At 40.2% G+C, this 17,892-nt stretch overlaps 2 protein-coding genes across 2 annotated transcripts; one reads left to right on the plus strand and one right to left on the minus strand.

Moving 5' to 3' along the window:
- The first annotated feature begins 9,277 nt into the window (after positions 1-9,277).
- LOC137724810 (putative UDP-rhamnose:rhamnosyltransferase 1) lies at positions 9,278-10,953 on the plus strand. Its single transcript, XM_068463498.1, has one exon. The coding sequence runs from the start codon at positions 9,278-9,280 to the stop codon at positions 10,706-10,708; it is 1,431 nt and encodes a 476-aa protein (XP_068319599.1). The 3' UTR covers positions 10,709-10,953.
- Positions 10,954-10,963: 10 nt separating this feature from the next.
- LOC137745545 (uncharacterized) lies at positions 10,964-14,569 on the minus strand. Its single transcript, XM_068485506.1, has 6 exons — positions 14,220-14,569; positions 14,042-14,139; positions 12,676-13,490; positions 11,882-12,011; positions 11,260-11,618; positions 10,964-11,173 (listed from the first exon to the last, which is right to left on the minus strand). Exons 1-6 carry the CDS (start codon positions 14,515-14,517, stop codon positions 11,050-11,052), a joined length of 1,824 nt encoding a protein of 607 aa, XP_068341607.1. The 5' UTR covers positions 14,518-14,569; the 3' UTR covers positions 10,964-11,049.
- Positions 14,570-17,892: the final 3,323 nt, after the last annotated feature.

Here is a 17,892-nt window from a genome sequence, read left to right on the forward strand (position 1 = left end):
ATGGTTTATTGTTATTATGCCTCGGCCCACAGGAGGCTACCCAAGCAATTACTGAGATACACGAAGGGATTTGTGGGGCTCACCAATCAGTACGTAAAATAAGTTGGTTGCTTCACCGACACGGCTACGTCTGGCCGAGTATATTGAAGGATTGCATTGAATATGCATGAGGATGCATATATTGTCAGATTCACAGACCTATACAGAGAATCCCGGCCGAATTACTTCACTCAATTACCAAACTATGGTCGTTCAGAAGATGCGCAATGGACGTAATCGGCAAAATCACGTCGTCTTCCGGAGTAGAAAAACACGCATAGATACTAGTGGCAACTGACTACTTCACTAAGTGGGTCGAAGCAAAATCATACGCCAAGTTGACGACCAAAGAAGTTTGCAATTTTGTAGAGGAAAATATTGTGACTAGATTCGAAGTGCCAGAAACGATCATAATTGACAATGGCATAATTTTTACAGCTGACAGGTTTAAAGAGTACACAGTAAGTCTAAATATCCACAGGCAAATGAGCAAGCCGAAGCAAGTAATAAGGTTTTGATCGGCATTCTTGAAAAAAATAGTAAGAGAGAAACCTGGTATGTGGCATTTGAAGTTAAATGAAGCATTATGGGCCTATCGAACTTCACCCCGATCAACCACTGGAACAACTCCATAGATGTTAACTTATTGACACAACGCTATGTTACCGGTCGAGCTGAGCATAAATTCATTGCGAGTGATTGAACAAAGTAGTTTGTTCAATGCCGAATACAGTCAAGCCATGAGACAAGAGTTGGAAGACTTAGAAGAAATTCGGCTTGATGCTTATAACTTATTAATGGCACAGAAAAAGATTGCCGAGCGAGCTTATAATCGACGTGTCAGATAAAAAACGTTCGGCGAATGAGAGTTGGTATAGCAAACCGTTATACTAGTTAGAATTAAAGAACTTAGGTTCGGAAAATGGTCACTGAATTGGGAAGGACCGTTCATCATTCACAAAATTCTCGGCAAGAGGGCATACCACCTCAAGGATCAGACTGGATTAGTTCACAAGTTGCCAATCAACGGGAAATTTTTAAAGAAATACTACCCAGTCACTTGGGAGATGCGAGAATAAAGATAATTTCATTAAATTTATAAAAGAAAGTATAAGTACATTTATAAAAAAATTCTAGGGGGTCGAGGGGAGAAAAGTTTCAAGAGCGGCTTTCAACTTCAGCCACCTTACTTCGCTCAGTATGATCTCGGCCTACCTCGTTTTCTTGTTAAGTTGAAGCTGCTGGATCTGCTTTATGCTAGCCACGAAATCCATTATTTGAGCCTTATTCATCTCGAAATCCCTCTCGAGTTCTGAAGCAACAGCCGACCTTTGTTGTTGAAGCTTGGTAATTTGACATTGAAGCTTAGAAATTTGACGATCAAAGTCGGTCAGCTGCGCCTTCTTTGTTTTTATGGCCTCAACCTCCGACCGGCTAGCCTCATAAGCAATCTTTGCTATCTTTAGGTCGTCCTCGGCCCAAAAAGCTTGTTCAAAAATGAGAAAGTGTTGTCGGGTCCGCTCTAGAAGATCAGATAAATAGATGACATTTTCAGTGTTCAAGAAGCCGCCATCTGCAAAGTCGTTCAAACATTCTCCTACAGAGTTGAGGCTTTTACACTAGAGGACCTGAGAGGCAGAGAGATAGAAGATTTCCTGCAGCTTGGCAAAAAGGCGGGATTCGGCCACGGTCTCCGCAAGCTCGGCCGACGACGCAGAAGAACCAGCTGCTCCAGAGGTGTTCAAGTGCAAAGCGTCAACCTTGATTTCCCATGAAGGCTACACAGGAAAAGATTTTAAGCAGAAGAAAAAATTATAAGGAACATAGCATAGGGAATTTGCTTTAAACCTGCCGAGATGAGACTTCGGCCATGTCCTCTAGTTCATTGCCCAGAGAGCTCAATGGCCGAGCCCAGTGTTTAAGATTGCTCCTCAATTCACGTGGTCGATGGAGGTTATTCACGTTCGACGGCCACTGAGGTGGCCAGGAAATATAGATAACACCATTCGGCGTGTAGAATTATCGGTGAAACGAATCGTCGAGCACCTGACATTTAATATTTTCTTGGTTCAAATTTGTTATAGTAAAATTAACTAGAGAAAGGGATCAAGCCTTACAAAAGTCGAAGTGACTTTTTGAAGAGGAACGCCAAGGTTTTGATTCTGCAGATGGACTGGCATCTTCGCCGTCACTTCAAGCTTGATGAGTAGCCTCTTCTCGCGGTCTACTGCAGAAGGGTCGACTTGGTCGGCCGCCTCAACCACAAGAGGGGGATTAATGGTAGGGGTTTTGGTTGGTCGAGGGCGACTCACCAACGGGATCTCGTCGCTTTCGTTATCTTGAAATAAAAAGTTATCAATGCTTATGAATTTGATGAGACGAAGAGAGTTACCAACAACATAATTATACATCTTCCAAGATGATCATTGGTTGTTTTTTGGGATTTGTCTAGACGGATGGGGCCACCTCTTCTAAAAACAGGCGCAACAGTTAGCTCTGAAGCTGCAGGCGGAGCAACTGATTTAGCCACGACCCCAGGGATTGGTTGGGCCGCTTGGCAAGCTGGTATTGGCCATTTTTCCGTCGAGGCCTAGACGACCGAAACGGGAAGAGAAACGTGATGATCGGCCGCTCCTGTAGTCTGGCTGGAGATAACGTGAATTTCTCATTCTCCCATTTTCGCCAATTTCTTGACACGTTTTGGGGGTCCAGGAGCTTCACCTGCCGTCTCGGTGTCTTGGCGAAGCCGTTTGCATAGCAAGGCTTGCGCGGCGGCTTTGGTTTTCTTAGAAAAAATGACCGACTTCTTCTTGGCCGCGGCTGCAACAATCACATCTGTCTTTTTCAGTGCTTGATCGCCTAAAGAAACCAAAGCAAGTCGGCAAAAGTTAAGTACTTGAACCAAAGCAAGTCAACAAAGTTGAGTTAAGTATTTGAAGAATGAAGGTAGACAAACAAATACCTTTTGCTGTTTCTTTAGGTGTAGGGGCGGAAGTCTTCTTCGAGCGGTCGTCGAATATTTTCTCGATAACATTTTCGACTGGCGCGTCGAAAAAGTCTTGAGTATTCGCGACCCACCAGTCAATGAAAATGGCAGTATTGAAAGTCTTAGGGACATTCGGCCGAAGGCGGAATTTCTTGCACTTTTCTTGAAATTCTTGTTCAGCCTTCCTACATTCTTTTTTCGAATAACCGGAAAGGCGTCCTCGTCTCAAGAGAAAACGGGAGGTTAGTATAGGCAGTAGGCAGCCTTGAAAGTAACCAAGTTACCGCCCAGTGAAGTGGGGTTGGTAGATTTCCCAACCTGCACGCTTGGCATCACAGCCGAAATGGAGGTCGCGAGTTAGAACAAACGACCCCTAGCTCTTTCGAAGGTCAGCGTCTTCAGCTTTATCCCATGTTGAGGATTGGAGCTTGATAGAAGGGGGTATTCTTGATGACGGCAGATCAAAAAATCGTCATCAGAGAGGTCTTCTAGGCCGAAAATGTATTTAAAGACTTCTTCGGCCGAATGAGGAAGAGTGAGTCTAGAGCCCAATTGAAGACCTAATGCTTCGGTGGGTACGAAGTTGGGGGTTTCTGGCCTGAGGGTGGCGAAATAAACTTGCAGCCACAATTGAAAAACCCAGAGTGGGCCGGCCTGGTGTGGGTCAATCTTGTTAACCATCGTCTCGGCCAAACACCAAGTAAGCTGGGTAAGGATAGCCAAGTTGAGAGCCAAGACATAACCACTGGCCAATACTTCAGCAACCGGCATGTTCTCGACCAAACATTTATTTGATTTGGTACAACAAATGAATTTGTTGTACCAATAGAAGAGGAAGGCTTCATGTTCCTCTTTCCTGAGGTTTTCTTCGCCTGGGCCAGCGAAATGTTGAATAAGGGTGTTGTAGTTGAAGAAGTTCTTGTGCAATTTCTGAACTTCTTCTGTTAGGAGCTCTTAATTTTTCTTCCTCAGTGATTCGACGACACGTTCGTCGAATAACATCTTGAGGTCGAGGTTGGATGGACACCCAAAGAGAAAGACGTTAATCGGGAGGCCTGAAGGGGTGGTCCCGAGAATGACTAAGATATCAAGAATGGTAGGACCAATGGGGTCGAGTGGAAGGACCATAGTATTGGTGGCCGAGCACCAAAAGCTTAGAGCTGCCATAAGAAGCTCTTTGTCCATGACGATCTTGATGGTCGAGAGCCTGATGGAGTCATAAATACCAAGAACCCTCCATTCTTTATTGAATAACTTCTCCATCCTTTCAACCCAGACCGCTGTGGTGAAGGCTAAGCCCCTTGGAGTTTAGTCGATTCCCACTTCGACCAATCAAAACCTTGACGTAGGGGTGCCAGGTAGTGATCTTTGAGAAGGTTGGTAATGGACGCCGAGACGTTGTCTTTGAAAAGTGGTCCCAAGATCTTATGGGAGGCGCTTGAGTCACCTTCAAATCGTAGGTTTTTTATGGCACTCCGGTCAATAAAGTCCTGGCAGTTGGCACATTCGTCGGAGAGCTTGGAAATAAAGGTGTTGGAAGCCATTGTGGAGAACTTGACGGATTTCTGGGATGAGAATTTCTGGGTTTTCTAGGATTTAGAAGACAAATGGCGAGAGGATTTTCAAGGTTTCTGGAAGCGTAAAATGCAAATGGAAGGAATTCAAGGAATCTTGGGGATAGGATCAAGGTTTTCGTGGTTTGAGGACGCATGATTGCGTGTTGCGGCATATTTAATGCATTAATGTGGAAGAGACGATTTGGCTAGCGCATGTTTTTTAGGGTCATGATTAAGGGCTGCTATGTTAACCAAGAGATTGACACGCGGCAAGACATACAGAGGAATTCAGATCATGCGATCGTGCTTCATAAATGTGCTCGATGGATAGGATGTGTGAGGCTTTTCATTATCCCGTAGTTATCTCGTAGGGTTCACTTCTTAAAGGTCGAAAATCAGCTAAGGGATTCTAGGTCGAAGACCTCAGAAGCGAGGGGGCAATGTTTGGGCCCAAAATAATCTTATTAGGCTGAACGTAGGTTTATGTTCGGCCCAAAGCTTTCCTAAATGTACTGTGGGCTGCCTGGTGGTCCTAAGTCGTTCAGAGAAGGTGGTCGAGTCCTATTGCAAGAAGAAGTGATTTGGATGAGTGGATGGGTCGAAGTCCCAGTCCGATAAGAGGTTTTAATACAATATGGATTCTCGGTCGGAAATGAATCCGACTTGAAAAGGGGGTGAGTTTAAAGTCCTAATAGGAGTAGGATTGGTCGAGATGAGGTTGGATCAGAATAAGAAGTCCTAATCTGAATATGGTTTCAACTCGATCTTAAGGAAGATTTGCTGCTATAAATAGAGAGCAGAGTGCATCATTCGAGCTCCCTCCAATTCAACACACAACTGCCCTGCACAAACCTCTCAAACATCTTGAGATTTTTATTTTCTTTTTCTACCGACATATCTTCAGTTTGGATAAACAACACTGTGAAGGCAACTAACGAACATGTTTAGTTTGGATAAACAGCACTGCGTCGAGGCCGACTGGTTACTTATCCAAGTCTCGGTTGAGAAGGGTTTCCAAATCTTTGTTGGCAGAGGTCATCTTATTAGCCTTCTCGGCGAAGTAAGGTGTTATGAGTTACGACATTCGGCACATTGAACGCCGAGTGATTTTATGATTGGATACTCACAACTGAGTTTTAGAGTTCGGCATTCTGACGGCCGAACCACATTTACCATCAAGACATACATCTCTTTTGAGTACTTGTGTCCATATAGTCTGGTGTCGATTCAACGTGCTTATACTCTTACGAATATAATCATTGTGATTGAATTCAGCGCCGATGATTCGTGAACTTCGCAGAACTAGCAACCTTGTCTTCAGGCTTGAGAACCCGAAGGCCGAGACTTGTTCCTTCCTCGGCCGTAATTGCAAGATCAAGAAGTCAGTAACACGCTCAATGCGACATCAACAAATTGTACTCCTCCGCCAAGCTCGATCGACGAGTTGGCACGGCCCGCATCAACCGAATGACGTAGTTAGCTCATTAGTCACTCAGCCTATGCGGCATGTAGGCTTTGTAATTTTTAGGGTCAACTCCCACTGATATATATATATATATATATATATATATATATATATATATTAATTTTAATTGGCCAAAATGACGTCGTTATGGACCAGGTTACTTTATAAAAAGAAAAAAGGCAGGCAAGTAACAACTAAAAAGAAAAGAAAAAAAGTAAACTCGCTACAACAAATCCCAAACTCAGTTCCAATTCCAATTCTCGAATTCCAATCCCACTAAACTCAATCTGTAACACCCAACTCCTACCACCCCACTCCGGCGATCATTTCAACCACCACCTAAATTTCATCTTCAAATTCCAAAGTAAGTTCTTCATAACTTATTCAAATTAAATTTCTAATTGTTTTAATGAATTGGTTGAAAATTTGTTTCTTTTAATGAATTGGATCATGTATGGTTTTTATTTAGATTAATTGATATTTGTGTTTTAGACTTTTAGTATCTGTATTGATAAATTGATGCATATTTTTACTTAAACTATTGAATGAGTTGAGTTTTGTGTCAGGAGTTGGTTTGTATGATTTTATAATTATGTGTATTTGCTAATTACATTGGGTTTAATTCTATTGATTGCTACTACTTCAGTAAAGAAAGCTTTTTCCTCTATGAACATTAGATAATCTATAATAAATCTATAATGCATCGTTTTCAAAACATGAAAGCGTGTTGCGGACAATTAAATTTTGTATTGTTATTTGTTATAAATTATGTATGGTGGAACTATGGTTTAATTTTTAAGATTATTATATGTCTAAAAAATATTTATAAACTTATACGTATGACCATCGGAATAATGTGTCCTGAATCCGCATCTGCTGCGGGCACTCCAGTATGGTGCCTATTTCGACATATCATCTATTGGTGGGTTGGTTTATGGGTGTTGATAAAGTAAATTGAAAGTAGCTCTCTATATACAAACTCCTTCAAAAAGTCTAAAAGAGAGGCGCGGACAAATATTGACCATCATAAACTTTATGGAATCACAAACACATGGTTCAAAATTTTTTATTTCAACTCATATAAATTTATTCTGCACTCAACTTACTTTATACATCCAAATTATATTTTAGTTAAACTGTCACACTCTGATTTTGAAGATACGTTCAGCATCGGCACATGATGTCACCACATACCCATTCAACCTTCATGTCTCACCTCCGAGACATGACCAAAACACATTTAAAGATTCAACCATGCAAAAACTTTTCTTTTATTTCATGGCTGCATCAAGCCATTCGTAGTTCTCCATTCATTAGACTCCTTCGTGAACGCCTGGGACTTTGAAGGTCGTCGATATGTCGAGTTGCCCCTTGATTTTCGCCTCCCAAAACCTAGGGCCAAAGTGACTGTCCTAGAGACCTAATTAGAATATTTAAAGGTCTATCCTAGAAACCTAACTAGAATATTTGAACTATGGAAAAACTTGTGTTTCTTTGTTCATCTTTCTCTCTTTCCAAAACCTTCTTATACAGTGGTTGAGAAAAGGATACAATGCCTAAAACGCTCATAAAAATCTCGAGCATATTTCAATCTAAATATCTCTTGATTTTCATCTAATTATCAAATAAATAATTAGGAGGTTTAATACCCATATGGTGGAATATCTTTGATTTATCCTATAAGTATGAACTTACCAATCGAATAAAAATTGTAAAAAAAACCTCCTTTTTTTTATTTTTTTTTTTTCCGTTTGTTTTCAGGATCCATAGTTGTCACTACGTTCTTCCATTTTGCTATTTGAGTATAGTTTCAAAGAAGCTTGAGTAGAGTTTCAAAGAAGCTTGAGTAGAGTTTCAGACAAAGTGAAGTTCTTCATTCTGCTATTTGAGTAGAGTTTTAAACAAGCTTGAGAGGAGTTTCAGAGAAGCAGGACGAAGTGAAGTTTAGATAAGCACGATAAAGTGACAACAATAGCAAAGTTTATCAGTCATTTGGTTCTCATGTTTTTTGTTTCAAAAACTTGTTAGTGTAATTATTTTTTTAAGAAACCACTAATGGCGTGTTTACCCATCGAGATTGGAATAGAGAGAAACAGAATTGCACTCTTCCCAATGCTAACGTTTACTAGCAAATGGGGAATCATAATTTCTATGGAGACCACCAAATATTAGGAAATTGGATTACCTCTATAGAGGTGGTATTTAAATTTTGAGTAGAACGTTCCATCAGGAATCAAAATTTTCTACCCAAAATACCCATATATATTCCTGCCCCTTCATATTTGTTTCCCTCACAGCACGAACCACCCAACCTTCGTGATTTGGAATGATGCCGCAACGACGAATGTGTTCCGAAGTGTGGGTACAATGTACTGGGGCAACATCCGTTGGATGGGAGTTTGTTGTTAAAATTTTGTTGAGCGTTTTGGTCAAGTGGCTGCAGAAAAAGATGGGGAAGTGAGGGGGAGAGAGAGAAAATGGAGTAAAATTTTATCTAATAGGCTTTAGGGTTATTAAGAGGTTTTTCTTTATTTTTTTTATTTTTTATTTTTTATTTTTGTCAAACGATCAATTTTGTTATATTAGATGTTAGATTTTTGAATCCAAGTCATCATGCAAGTGTTCAAAACCTTTCTACCATTATGGTAAAATGTCACTTGCAGGATGATTAAGAGTTAGAAGCAAATAAAAAATGATTCTTTTATGTCAAATTTGAACAAATCTACGTGTAAAGGGGCTTCTACATACGTCTAGAGTTTCCTCTAAACATGTGAATTAGTAAACAATTTATATAGATCAATGTCTTTTCTACTCCGATTCCAGACAACCTTACTAAACAATTTTAACGAAAATATGATTCTGATTGCTGCTCAATTCAATTCCTCCTCAATTAAATTCTTCTCAATCTGATTACCGATTAGTAGACAAGCCACAAGTCCTTTGTGGTATATATATGGGTATAACGGTCATTTACACATTTAAAAATCAATATGATGACTTGTTCCACGGTCTCAAAGGCTATAGGACAAAAAAAAGAGTAAGACCCAGAACCTAGCAACTCTCCTGCCGAACGCCGCCGGAGAATCACTAGTTTCTGAAAAGTAAATGACAACAACAACGTATTGACGATCGAGTATTATAATACCATGCATGTACAATTAGCTTATTTATAAGAGGCAAATGTGAACCTCCGGATGAGCTCAAACCCTCAAACCCTCAAACCCTACTACAATGAGCTCCTTAACAGAACCTGAACCTATTACTAGCAAGAAGCTTCTTCACATAGCCTTGTTTCCATGGCTTGCTTTTGGTCACATAATACCCGCTCTTGAGGTCGCCAAGCACATAGCTCAAAGAGACCACAAAGTCTCCTTCATATCCACTCCAAGAAACATCCAACGCCTCCCGAAAATCCCACCAAACTTGACCCCTTTGATCGACTTGGTCCAAATCCCGCTTCCCCGTGTCGAAAACCTCCCGGAGAACGGCGAGGCCACCATGGACGTGCCATATGACTTAATTCCGTACCTCAAATTGGCACACGATGGACTCGAGCAAGGTATTACCAGTTTCCTACAAACTCACACTCCGGATTGGATTATTTACGATTTTGCTCCTTACTGGTTACCACCAATAGCTTCCAACTTAGGAATTTCGCGAGCTATGTTTGGGGGCTTCAACACGTACACCGCATGTGCTTTCGGACCAACACTACCGGATGTACTAAGTCGCTATAGTCCTAGAACACTACCCGAACATTTTACTGTCCCGCCCGAATGGGTCCCCTTCCCTTCAAAACTATTTTTTAGGCTTTTCGAAGCCAAGAAATTGTTTGACGCTTTGGAACATAATGCTTCCGGCATTAGCGATTGGTTTCGTATGAAGTCAGCGGTTGAAGGTTCCCAAGTATGCCTCTTTCGGAGTTGTAGAGAAATTGAGGGGGACTGGCTCGATTTGGTTCCAGAGCTTTCCCGCAAGCCTGCGATTCCAGTGGGCTTGTTGCCACCCTCGGTGCAAGATACTGAAGACAAAGAAGATAGCAGTTGGTCCATAGCTTGTGAGTGGCTGGACAAGCAAGAGAGAGCTACTGTGGTGTACGTTGCACTTGGGAGCGAGATTAATCCTACTCAAGAAGAGTTCACCGAATTGGCTCTTGGGTTGGAGCTATCTGGGTTGCCATTCTTTTGGGCTCTTAGGACGCCGAATGGATCAACGGCCGGTAATTCGGTGAAGTTGCCGGATGAGTTCGAGGATCGAAACACGGGTCGCGGGCTGGTCTGGAGAACTTGGGCTCCTCAACGCCAAATCTTGGCTCACAAGGCAGTTGGGGGATTCTTGACTCACTGCGGTTGGAGTTCCCTCATAGAGGGCCTACACTGTGGAATTCCTCTTATTATGTTCCCCTTTATATATGACCAAGGGCTGAATGCTAGGTTGTGGGACAGGAAGGTCGGCATTGAGGTACCAAGAAACGATGAAGATGGATCGTTTACGAAGAATGCGGTGGCCGAGTCGCTGAATTTGGTTATGGTGGATGAGGAAGGGAAGGCTTACAGGGATGGAGCCAAAGAATATAGTGCTGTAATTGGAGACAAGGACCTCCATGATAGATACATGGACAAATGCGTTGAGTATTTTGAAAAGAATGTACATAAGGTTTGAATGCTTTTGTATTATCCCTTTGTATCTTCTGATGTTTATTTAAGTAATTGTGTTTTTATCATAAATTTTGGTCATTCATGTTTTGCCTTGCATATCAATGTTTTCCCCGCCGTTAAGTTCCATTAGAAATTTCGTTAGTGTGTTGATGTGGCAAGTGGGGGACCAATAGAAGTAATCACATTGCGCCGTGTGGATGAAACTAAAAAATAAGTAGTGTCATCAAACTATATATGCATCAAGCAACAGTCAGCATATTACAACAGATGTAAGAGGCACAAGATCAGAACAGGTAGCAATCACAGAAGGGAGGAGTTTATACTGACTGTTAAGATGCAGGCAAGTTATTTACTTGAGGGAGAGGTCAGCCTATTTTCGTCCGAGTCGTGCTTTGATGAAGTATCTCCACCCATCAATTCCTGGAATCCTTCAACCTTCACGGGTGGAGCCCTCAGAACACTCATGTTCCTGCACACGTGAGAGAGTTCCATAAAGTCAGTGAAGCATTACTCGTATGGATAAGTAAGTAATAATTGTATTCAGATTTTCCTTACTGCGCTTGGATTTGAGGAATTTGGGAAGCCATCTGTCTAAATTGATTTCCCGACTGAGCATGGACATTTGACATTGTAAGGTTCGACGTTGGAGGAACTTGCTGCTGCCTAAACTGCACCTGTGGATGTCTGCTATTGAAACTGTTGAAGGCATTACCATCCATGGGTAACTCTGATGGGGCTTCAATCTTGACCTGTACCATTGGTCTTTCCTTATCCGTATCCATACCTGCTCGAGGAGTGGATGGTTGACATCTTCGCATTCTTTCTAACTGCTGCCGTTGCTGAAAAGGCACATTTTTTGAATGGGCAATTTGTTGCATCTGCGGATGCATTTGTCGAGACATCTGTTGGTTCACCTAACAATGTAATAAAATATACCATTGTTAATGATGTCATACTATGCAGAGATCAACTTTTTTTTTTTTTTCCTGAAAATAGATCAGCTTTCGGAAACTACAATGCCCCTACAACTCCATAAACTTAAGAAGCTATATGGGAAACTGAGGGGGTATGTACAGCACCTCCACAAATAACCCATTAACCACCCATAAATAAATTATATACAAGGATCAGGATCAAAACGTAAATTTATTAAGGAAACATTTGAAATTATCAATACTTGTTGGGGTAGTCGAATGAGATTCTGGTGCTGTGACTGCAACTGAGACTGGATTCCGTGAATTTGCTGCTGAGTTTGCTGAAAATTCCTGGAGCCGTCTTTGACTTGCTCCACTAGAGAGCCAAAATTACTTGTGGAAGAAACAAAAACACGTAAGTAATGGATTACACTAGAAACTTGAATTATTAGATGTGACTAACTTGCACAAACACAACAATGTTGATAATGAAAGTGAAGAGTTTAAACTGAAAGTCCAAACCTAACATCCTTAGATTTTGCTATGCCAGTCTCAAAGTCACAGACAAACCGATTCTTAAAATTATGTTAACAGTCATAATGTGCCCTTCTATTGCTCATTCACTTGTGCTTAAAAGATAACAATCACATTAACATTTACGGGGCATCTTCCATTATGAGATTATTTGTTAAGATGAGTGTCTGCAGCAAATTTTTCAAAGAGAATACTCTTACAAAGGTAATAAACACCCTGGAAGCAGTTCATTTATTCATTAATCCAGAGCCTACAATGTAGAAGTATATTCATGAAAGTTACAACTAGTAGGTCTCTACCCAACATCACGAGTGCATAAAATACTGTAGAAACATAACATCAAACTATTTTGATCAATCATTTTCCTTTTTGTCTAACCCATGAAAATTCATACCCGCTTAAGTAAAAGATCATAATTAAAATATTAACAAATGAACCAACAATGCGACAGTAATTTATAAGAAACTACAATTAGATACTCAACAAAAAAGAGAAAAGTATAAACTTAGATCCGTAAACTCACCCATATCCCACAGTTTGAAGGAACATCTTTAGTTGTTCAAGCGCTGAGCACTGCTTTCTGTAACTATCAGCAAGAAGTTTCAAGCTGCCACCCAATTTCTGGATATGGCAGCTCAGTAACTTGGAGAAAACATCAATTGGAACTTCTGTAGTACCTTCAAACCCGATACTTATCATCATCCTAGCTACTACCATTTTAGATAACTGTGTTGCTTGCTCTTGACTAAGACATTTTTTGTTCCCTCCAAAAGCATTTTTTCCACGGTGTATGATTCCTCGTTCCATGCTGAGGTATTCAGGCCTGATGCCAAGCCTCTCAAGCATAACAGGACTCCTAGTCATTATCTGAGGCAATGTATCAAGAACTCCAAAACATTCCATTTTTAGGTTGTCATCCACTCTATTCAAAGGTGGAAGTGCACTATCGGGAACACAGTTGAACGTAAACATTGTTTCTGGGAAAAAAGATGTTTCACTATCAATTGAGTTACTACCATCTAAAAGGGAATTTGGATTCAAGTGTGATGCATCTTGGATGGGATTTCCAAATCCCATATACGGATCTTCTTTGAAAGCTACGCGTCTTTTCTTATGCCTCCCAAGAAGTTTAAGGTAAGCAGACATCTCCTCCGGAGTACGTTTCTCTGATTCTCGCTCCCCTGATGACAACCTAGACGGTTTGCCCATTCTATATCTCTCAATAAACTGATTATACCATGTCGCAGACAGCTCATCATTTTTGAATCTCAATGGTATGTTATCAATTTCAGATTCTCCATATCTTGATCCAGCACCAAAAGCTGCTTTAGATTGAGTCTGCAAACACAGTAATAAACTATAGTTATATAAGAACTCTCCACAGTTCAACTTCTAACTTTTTTTGCTCACTTTCCTACAAAATTTCTTTTGACACAAATGCATCAGTGTAGCTCAATTTATAAATGACATCACTAGGTTGGACTAGAATGTTAGATTCTAGAGTTCATATTGTTCGGGATCCAGCACTAAATAAACTTCGCCAACTGAATTGGCACATTTTGCTAAACAAAGAGGAGATAACCAGCAATGCAGCCATAGGAATTCTGCGAGATGAAATCTGAGGACTTTTTTGGTTTATACACCCATTTCCATTGAACTCTCAGTAGCCAAGTATTTGAAACATATGAAAAAAAATGTGGAATTTGTAAGTAAACCAATGAGACTTAATTCCGCATTTTCATTAAAGGATTCCATACATATACTTCACATAATGTAGAATTATAACGAAACTACAAAAAATGCATAAACATACCTAATCCATTTAATAATTTCAATTTACCAAATACATCACATTCATGGGACAATCGACGAAAGCTCCAAAATCATACCTTGGACGGCACCAAAGCGTCACGTTGTTGAACTTGAACCCCATCCTGAGACGAATTCTCCAGAGTGAAGTAGACGTCGTCAGGGTGGAGCTGCAAATCTGCAACCAAAAACAGTGGCATCGATCAGAAGCAATGAAATTAAGCCGAAACGAAAGCAATGAGCGACTCAGAAACTCACAAATGGGATTAAGCTTGGAAACAGCGATTGAAGCAGAAGAGGAGGCAGAAAAGTTGGAATTGGGGCGGAGGAAGAGGGAAACGCAGGCCTTGTCGAAAAGAAGAGCTCGAGCGCGGAGTTGGAGATGGAGGGGAGCCTTAGATTTTGAGTCCATGAAGGCTTCCCAGGTTGAAGGGGAATTGAGGAAGGGGGCGAAGTGGGCGTAAGTGGAATCGCCGAGCCATGTGCGCCAGACGTTGCAGGATTCGAGTTTACAGGCGAGCTCATAACCACGACCGTCGTCGCCGAGTAGAGCCATTTGGGGGAAAGGAGAGGGAGGGACGACTTGGATGCGGTGGTGGGGACTCGAGAAATTTACTTTTTTTATTTTTTTTTATTTCATATTTAAATTTTTTTTTATAAGGTAAATGCATTAAAGAACAAAACTTCTGGAACAACTTGTTCCAGCACGTCAAGATGAAAAGCAGGACGAGCAACTTTAGGAAACAGTGGTCCCAAAAGTGAGGGTTAAACATTGAGAATCAAGACCCTCTCCGGATGCTCTTTGTGAGGATTTCGGAGATTTTCTAATCACGTCTATTCATCGTGCATCGTACGATCAGTTTTCGTCAAATACTATTTATATTCAATTTTAAATAAAAAAAATTTACAATAATTTCTAACCTACGATATACGATGAACGGACGTGATTGGTGAATCTCCGAGATTCTCACAAAGAGAATCCGGAGAGGATCCTCATTCAAAGATAGATAGACCGAAATGAGCTAACGCATCCGCCACAAAGTTAGTTTCCCTGAAAATATGCTTCCACTCCACAGAAAGGAACTCACAAGCTAGAATCTAAATGTCGTGCACGATGGAATGGATATGCCAGGGAATATTAAGGGCTCGTTCAAGATATGCAGGTCGACTATAATGAATCATACTGTTCAATTACGTAATAAGTATGAATAAAAAAAATTTAAAATCCAAAAATTATTTTAAACTAATAATCAGAGTCACTAATGACTACTCGCTCATCACAGAAATCAGCTACGTACTAAGTCCTAGAGAGGCGTAAAACAGAAAGTATGAGTGGGCAAATATAAGGATTTATTAAAACACCTTTGTTTTTCCACAACATAAAAATTCATTGCTGTAAAATCTGTATAGTTTTCAAAATCATACTATGTATAAGTATGAAAACCAAGTATCAATATAAAATAATTCTTCTAAGAATACGAGTAAACCACACATATCTCAATAACAATATAACATGCTCATCAAAATTATGCTTACATATGAGTCCTTGCAGAAAGTAGCTACATGAACATGCTATGTGTAATAATCTACTTGAGTACTACATATACGTGAAAATGGCGCTAAGCACGTCAAATATGAGTCATAGATGCAAAAGCAATTAGTTTGGGTACCTGTAATGGATCCAATGTGAGCATTACGGTACGTTTGAACATACATGTGAAACTGGTCCCGCCCCAAACGAGTAATTTAGTAACCGATGTAGACATGCATGATGAGCAAATAAAATATATATGATCATGATATCACAATTTCATGAATCCCAACTATGTAATATTTCTTAGTAAAAACGTGGCATGATGGAATACATTTGTCAAAGCAATGATGGGAACCTAAAAAATAAAGCCCATTGGCTGATACGTAGTTGAGTCGTAACCGCCTTATCTTGCTTAGCCTTCGAACTCCTCGAGATAAGTATCTCCTATATGCCCTATTTTGTTCGTTGGACATAAGGTAGCTTCAGTTCTTTATTTTACCTGCTAAGGACAAGTTCTTTCCAGCATATCCTTTTATCCAATAGAAATTAAGGATAACCATCACCTATTATAAATTGGAAGCCTTGATCAAAGAGAGGGGAAAGATCAGTTCAATTACAAGCAAGAAAGAAACACCGTGCTTAGTTGCAAGCAAAGGGAAAGAACATCTTCCCCTAACTGATGGAAAATCTCATTTGCCTGCTACAAGCTTCCTACACCAGCCACAAGCCTAGCCTTAAGTTTTCCGTTCTCCCTTGCCTAATGTCTCCTTTCATCTACTACAAGATACCCAATCTACAAACCAAACCCCTTCCAACACATCCCTTCAACCTAATGCCTAGGGAAAATGAGATTCATCCTACAGGAAACCCTCATTCTTGCTGCAAAAACCTCTGCTTGACTGCTGCAAGCTTTCCAGTAAGTTATAGACTCCAACTTTAAGCTTTTACCTTTCACCACTCATCTTCTACCTTAGAAGCCTCAACCAGCCATCATGACTAAAAGCTCAACCACTACTAGATATCTTATGAATCATTCTCTTAAATTATAGGCTAACTACAGCAAAACGAATCACGCCATCTCATTTACTAAACTTATGGGTCTTTACCTCTCTCACCTCATGCTCTCATGTCAAGCCTATTTATTTTAACTCCTAGTGTTTGTTAGTTTAACAAATACTCCTCAAAGCCACCGAAACGAGTGAGGGAAAACACCTCGTCAGTGCCTTGGGAAACACTCATCAGTGCCTAAAGGAAACACTTTGTCAGCGTCCAGGGAAACATTTCGTCAACACCCAAGGAAACACTTTGTCAGCGCCCAAAGAAACACTACGTCAGTGCCCAGGAAAACACTCCACCAATGCCTAAGGGAGCACTCTAAACACTCCGCCAGCGCCTAGGGAAGCACTGCACCAGTGCATAGGCAAATACTCCATCAACACCGAGGGAAGTATCTCATCAGCACTAAAAGCACTTCAATGCCATAACTACTCAACATAGCACCAGACCAAGCACCCATGAGCTACTTGGAAGAAGAACAAAGCATTACTAGGATTTGTTTTTCCTTTGGGATGCTTTGGGCCTTGTCCTCGCTAACTAAGTGGGGGACATGAAGGTTTTGGCTTGTCTCTTTATAACACAAGCCCATCAAATTTGACACAAAAACCCCACAACAGCTACTAAACACAATTTTTTATTTTACATTTTAGATGTTGGTATGAGACATCTTATCAATATTTTTATTCTTAGATGAAACTACCAAATACATTCTCAAATTATAAAAATTATTTATATTCATAGTTTGGTTTAGTTTTGTTTTAAGCGGTTCTACCAACATGAGAACTAAAACTGAAACCGGTATGAATGATTTGGTCTAGTTCTTGAACTTACATTGACTTTTTTTGGTTAACACGGTTTTAACGGTTTATTTTGTAGTGGTTCGATTCGGTTTCACGGCTTCATGGTTTTTATCCCCACCCCTATGGTTTATAGTTGGAAGAAATTTTGGTTTAGCATCAGCATTTTGGGTTAGGAAGAAAATCTGGGCAACGTTTTCTTTTTCTTTTGGTGGAGGACAATGGAGTTTGGGGTTACTCGGAAGAACTGAGCAAAGCTCTTCATTATTTTTCAAGTTTTTTAATTTTAATCTTATTTTTCATTTAAAAGGTAATTTTTTAAATGACAAGAAACCCTCTCAAAATCCATTCAAATCTTTAATCAAAGTTTATAAGAATCCTTGAAAATCCATTTGAAATCTACAATCCTATCAAATCTTCACTTTAAAAAGTTTTAAAATCCTTCTAAATCCTCATTTGACTACACCTCTTTTGGATTTGATAGTATTTCTTTTTTCTAATAGTATGTTTTTTCCTTTGCTTGACATAGTGTGATCAAAACCTT

This window comes from Pyrus communis, chromosome 1, assembly GCF_963583255.1.
Source record: "Pyrus communis chromosome 1, drPyrComm1.1, whole genome shotgun sequence".
NCBI classification, from domain to species: domain Eukaryota; kingdom Viridiplantae; phylum Streptophyta; class Magnoliopsida; order Rosales; family Rosaceae; genus Pyrus; species Pyrus communis.

What these genes read in the sequence shown, in the direction of transcription:
- LOC137724810 (XM_068463498.1), top strand. Translation starts at nt 9,278, where the DNA reads ATGAGCTCCTTAACAGAACCTGAACCTATTACTAGCAAGAAGCTTCTT.
- LOC137745545 (XM_068485506.1), bottom strand. Translation starts at nt 14,517, where the DNA reads ATGGCTCTACTCGGCGACGACGGTCGTGGTTATGAGCTCGCCTGTAAA. An exon ending in ACGCTTTGGTGCCGTCCAAG is followed by an intron (nt 13,491 to 14,041) that starts GTATGATTTTGG and finishes CTGTGTTTGCAG; the next exon opens with ACTCAATCTAAAGCAGCTTT. An exon ending in ATTCCTCAAATCCAAGCGCA is followed by an intron (nt 11,174 to 11,259) that starts GTAAGGAAAATC and finishes TCACGTGTGCAG; the next exon opens with GAACATGAGTGTTCTGAGGG.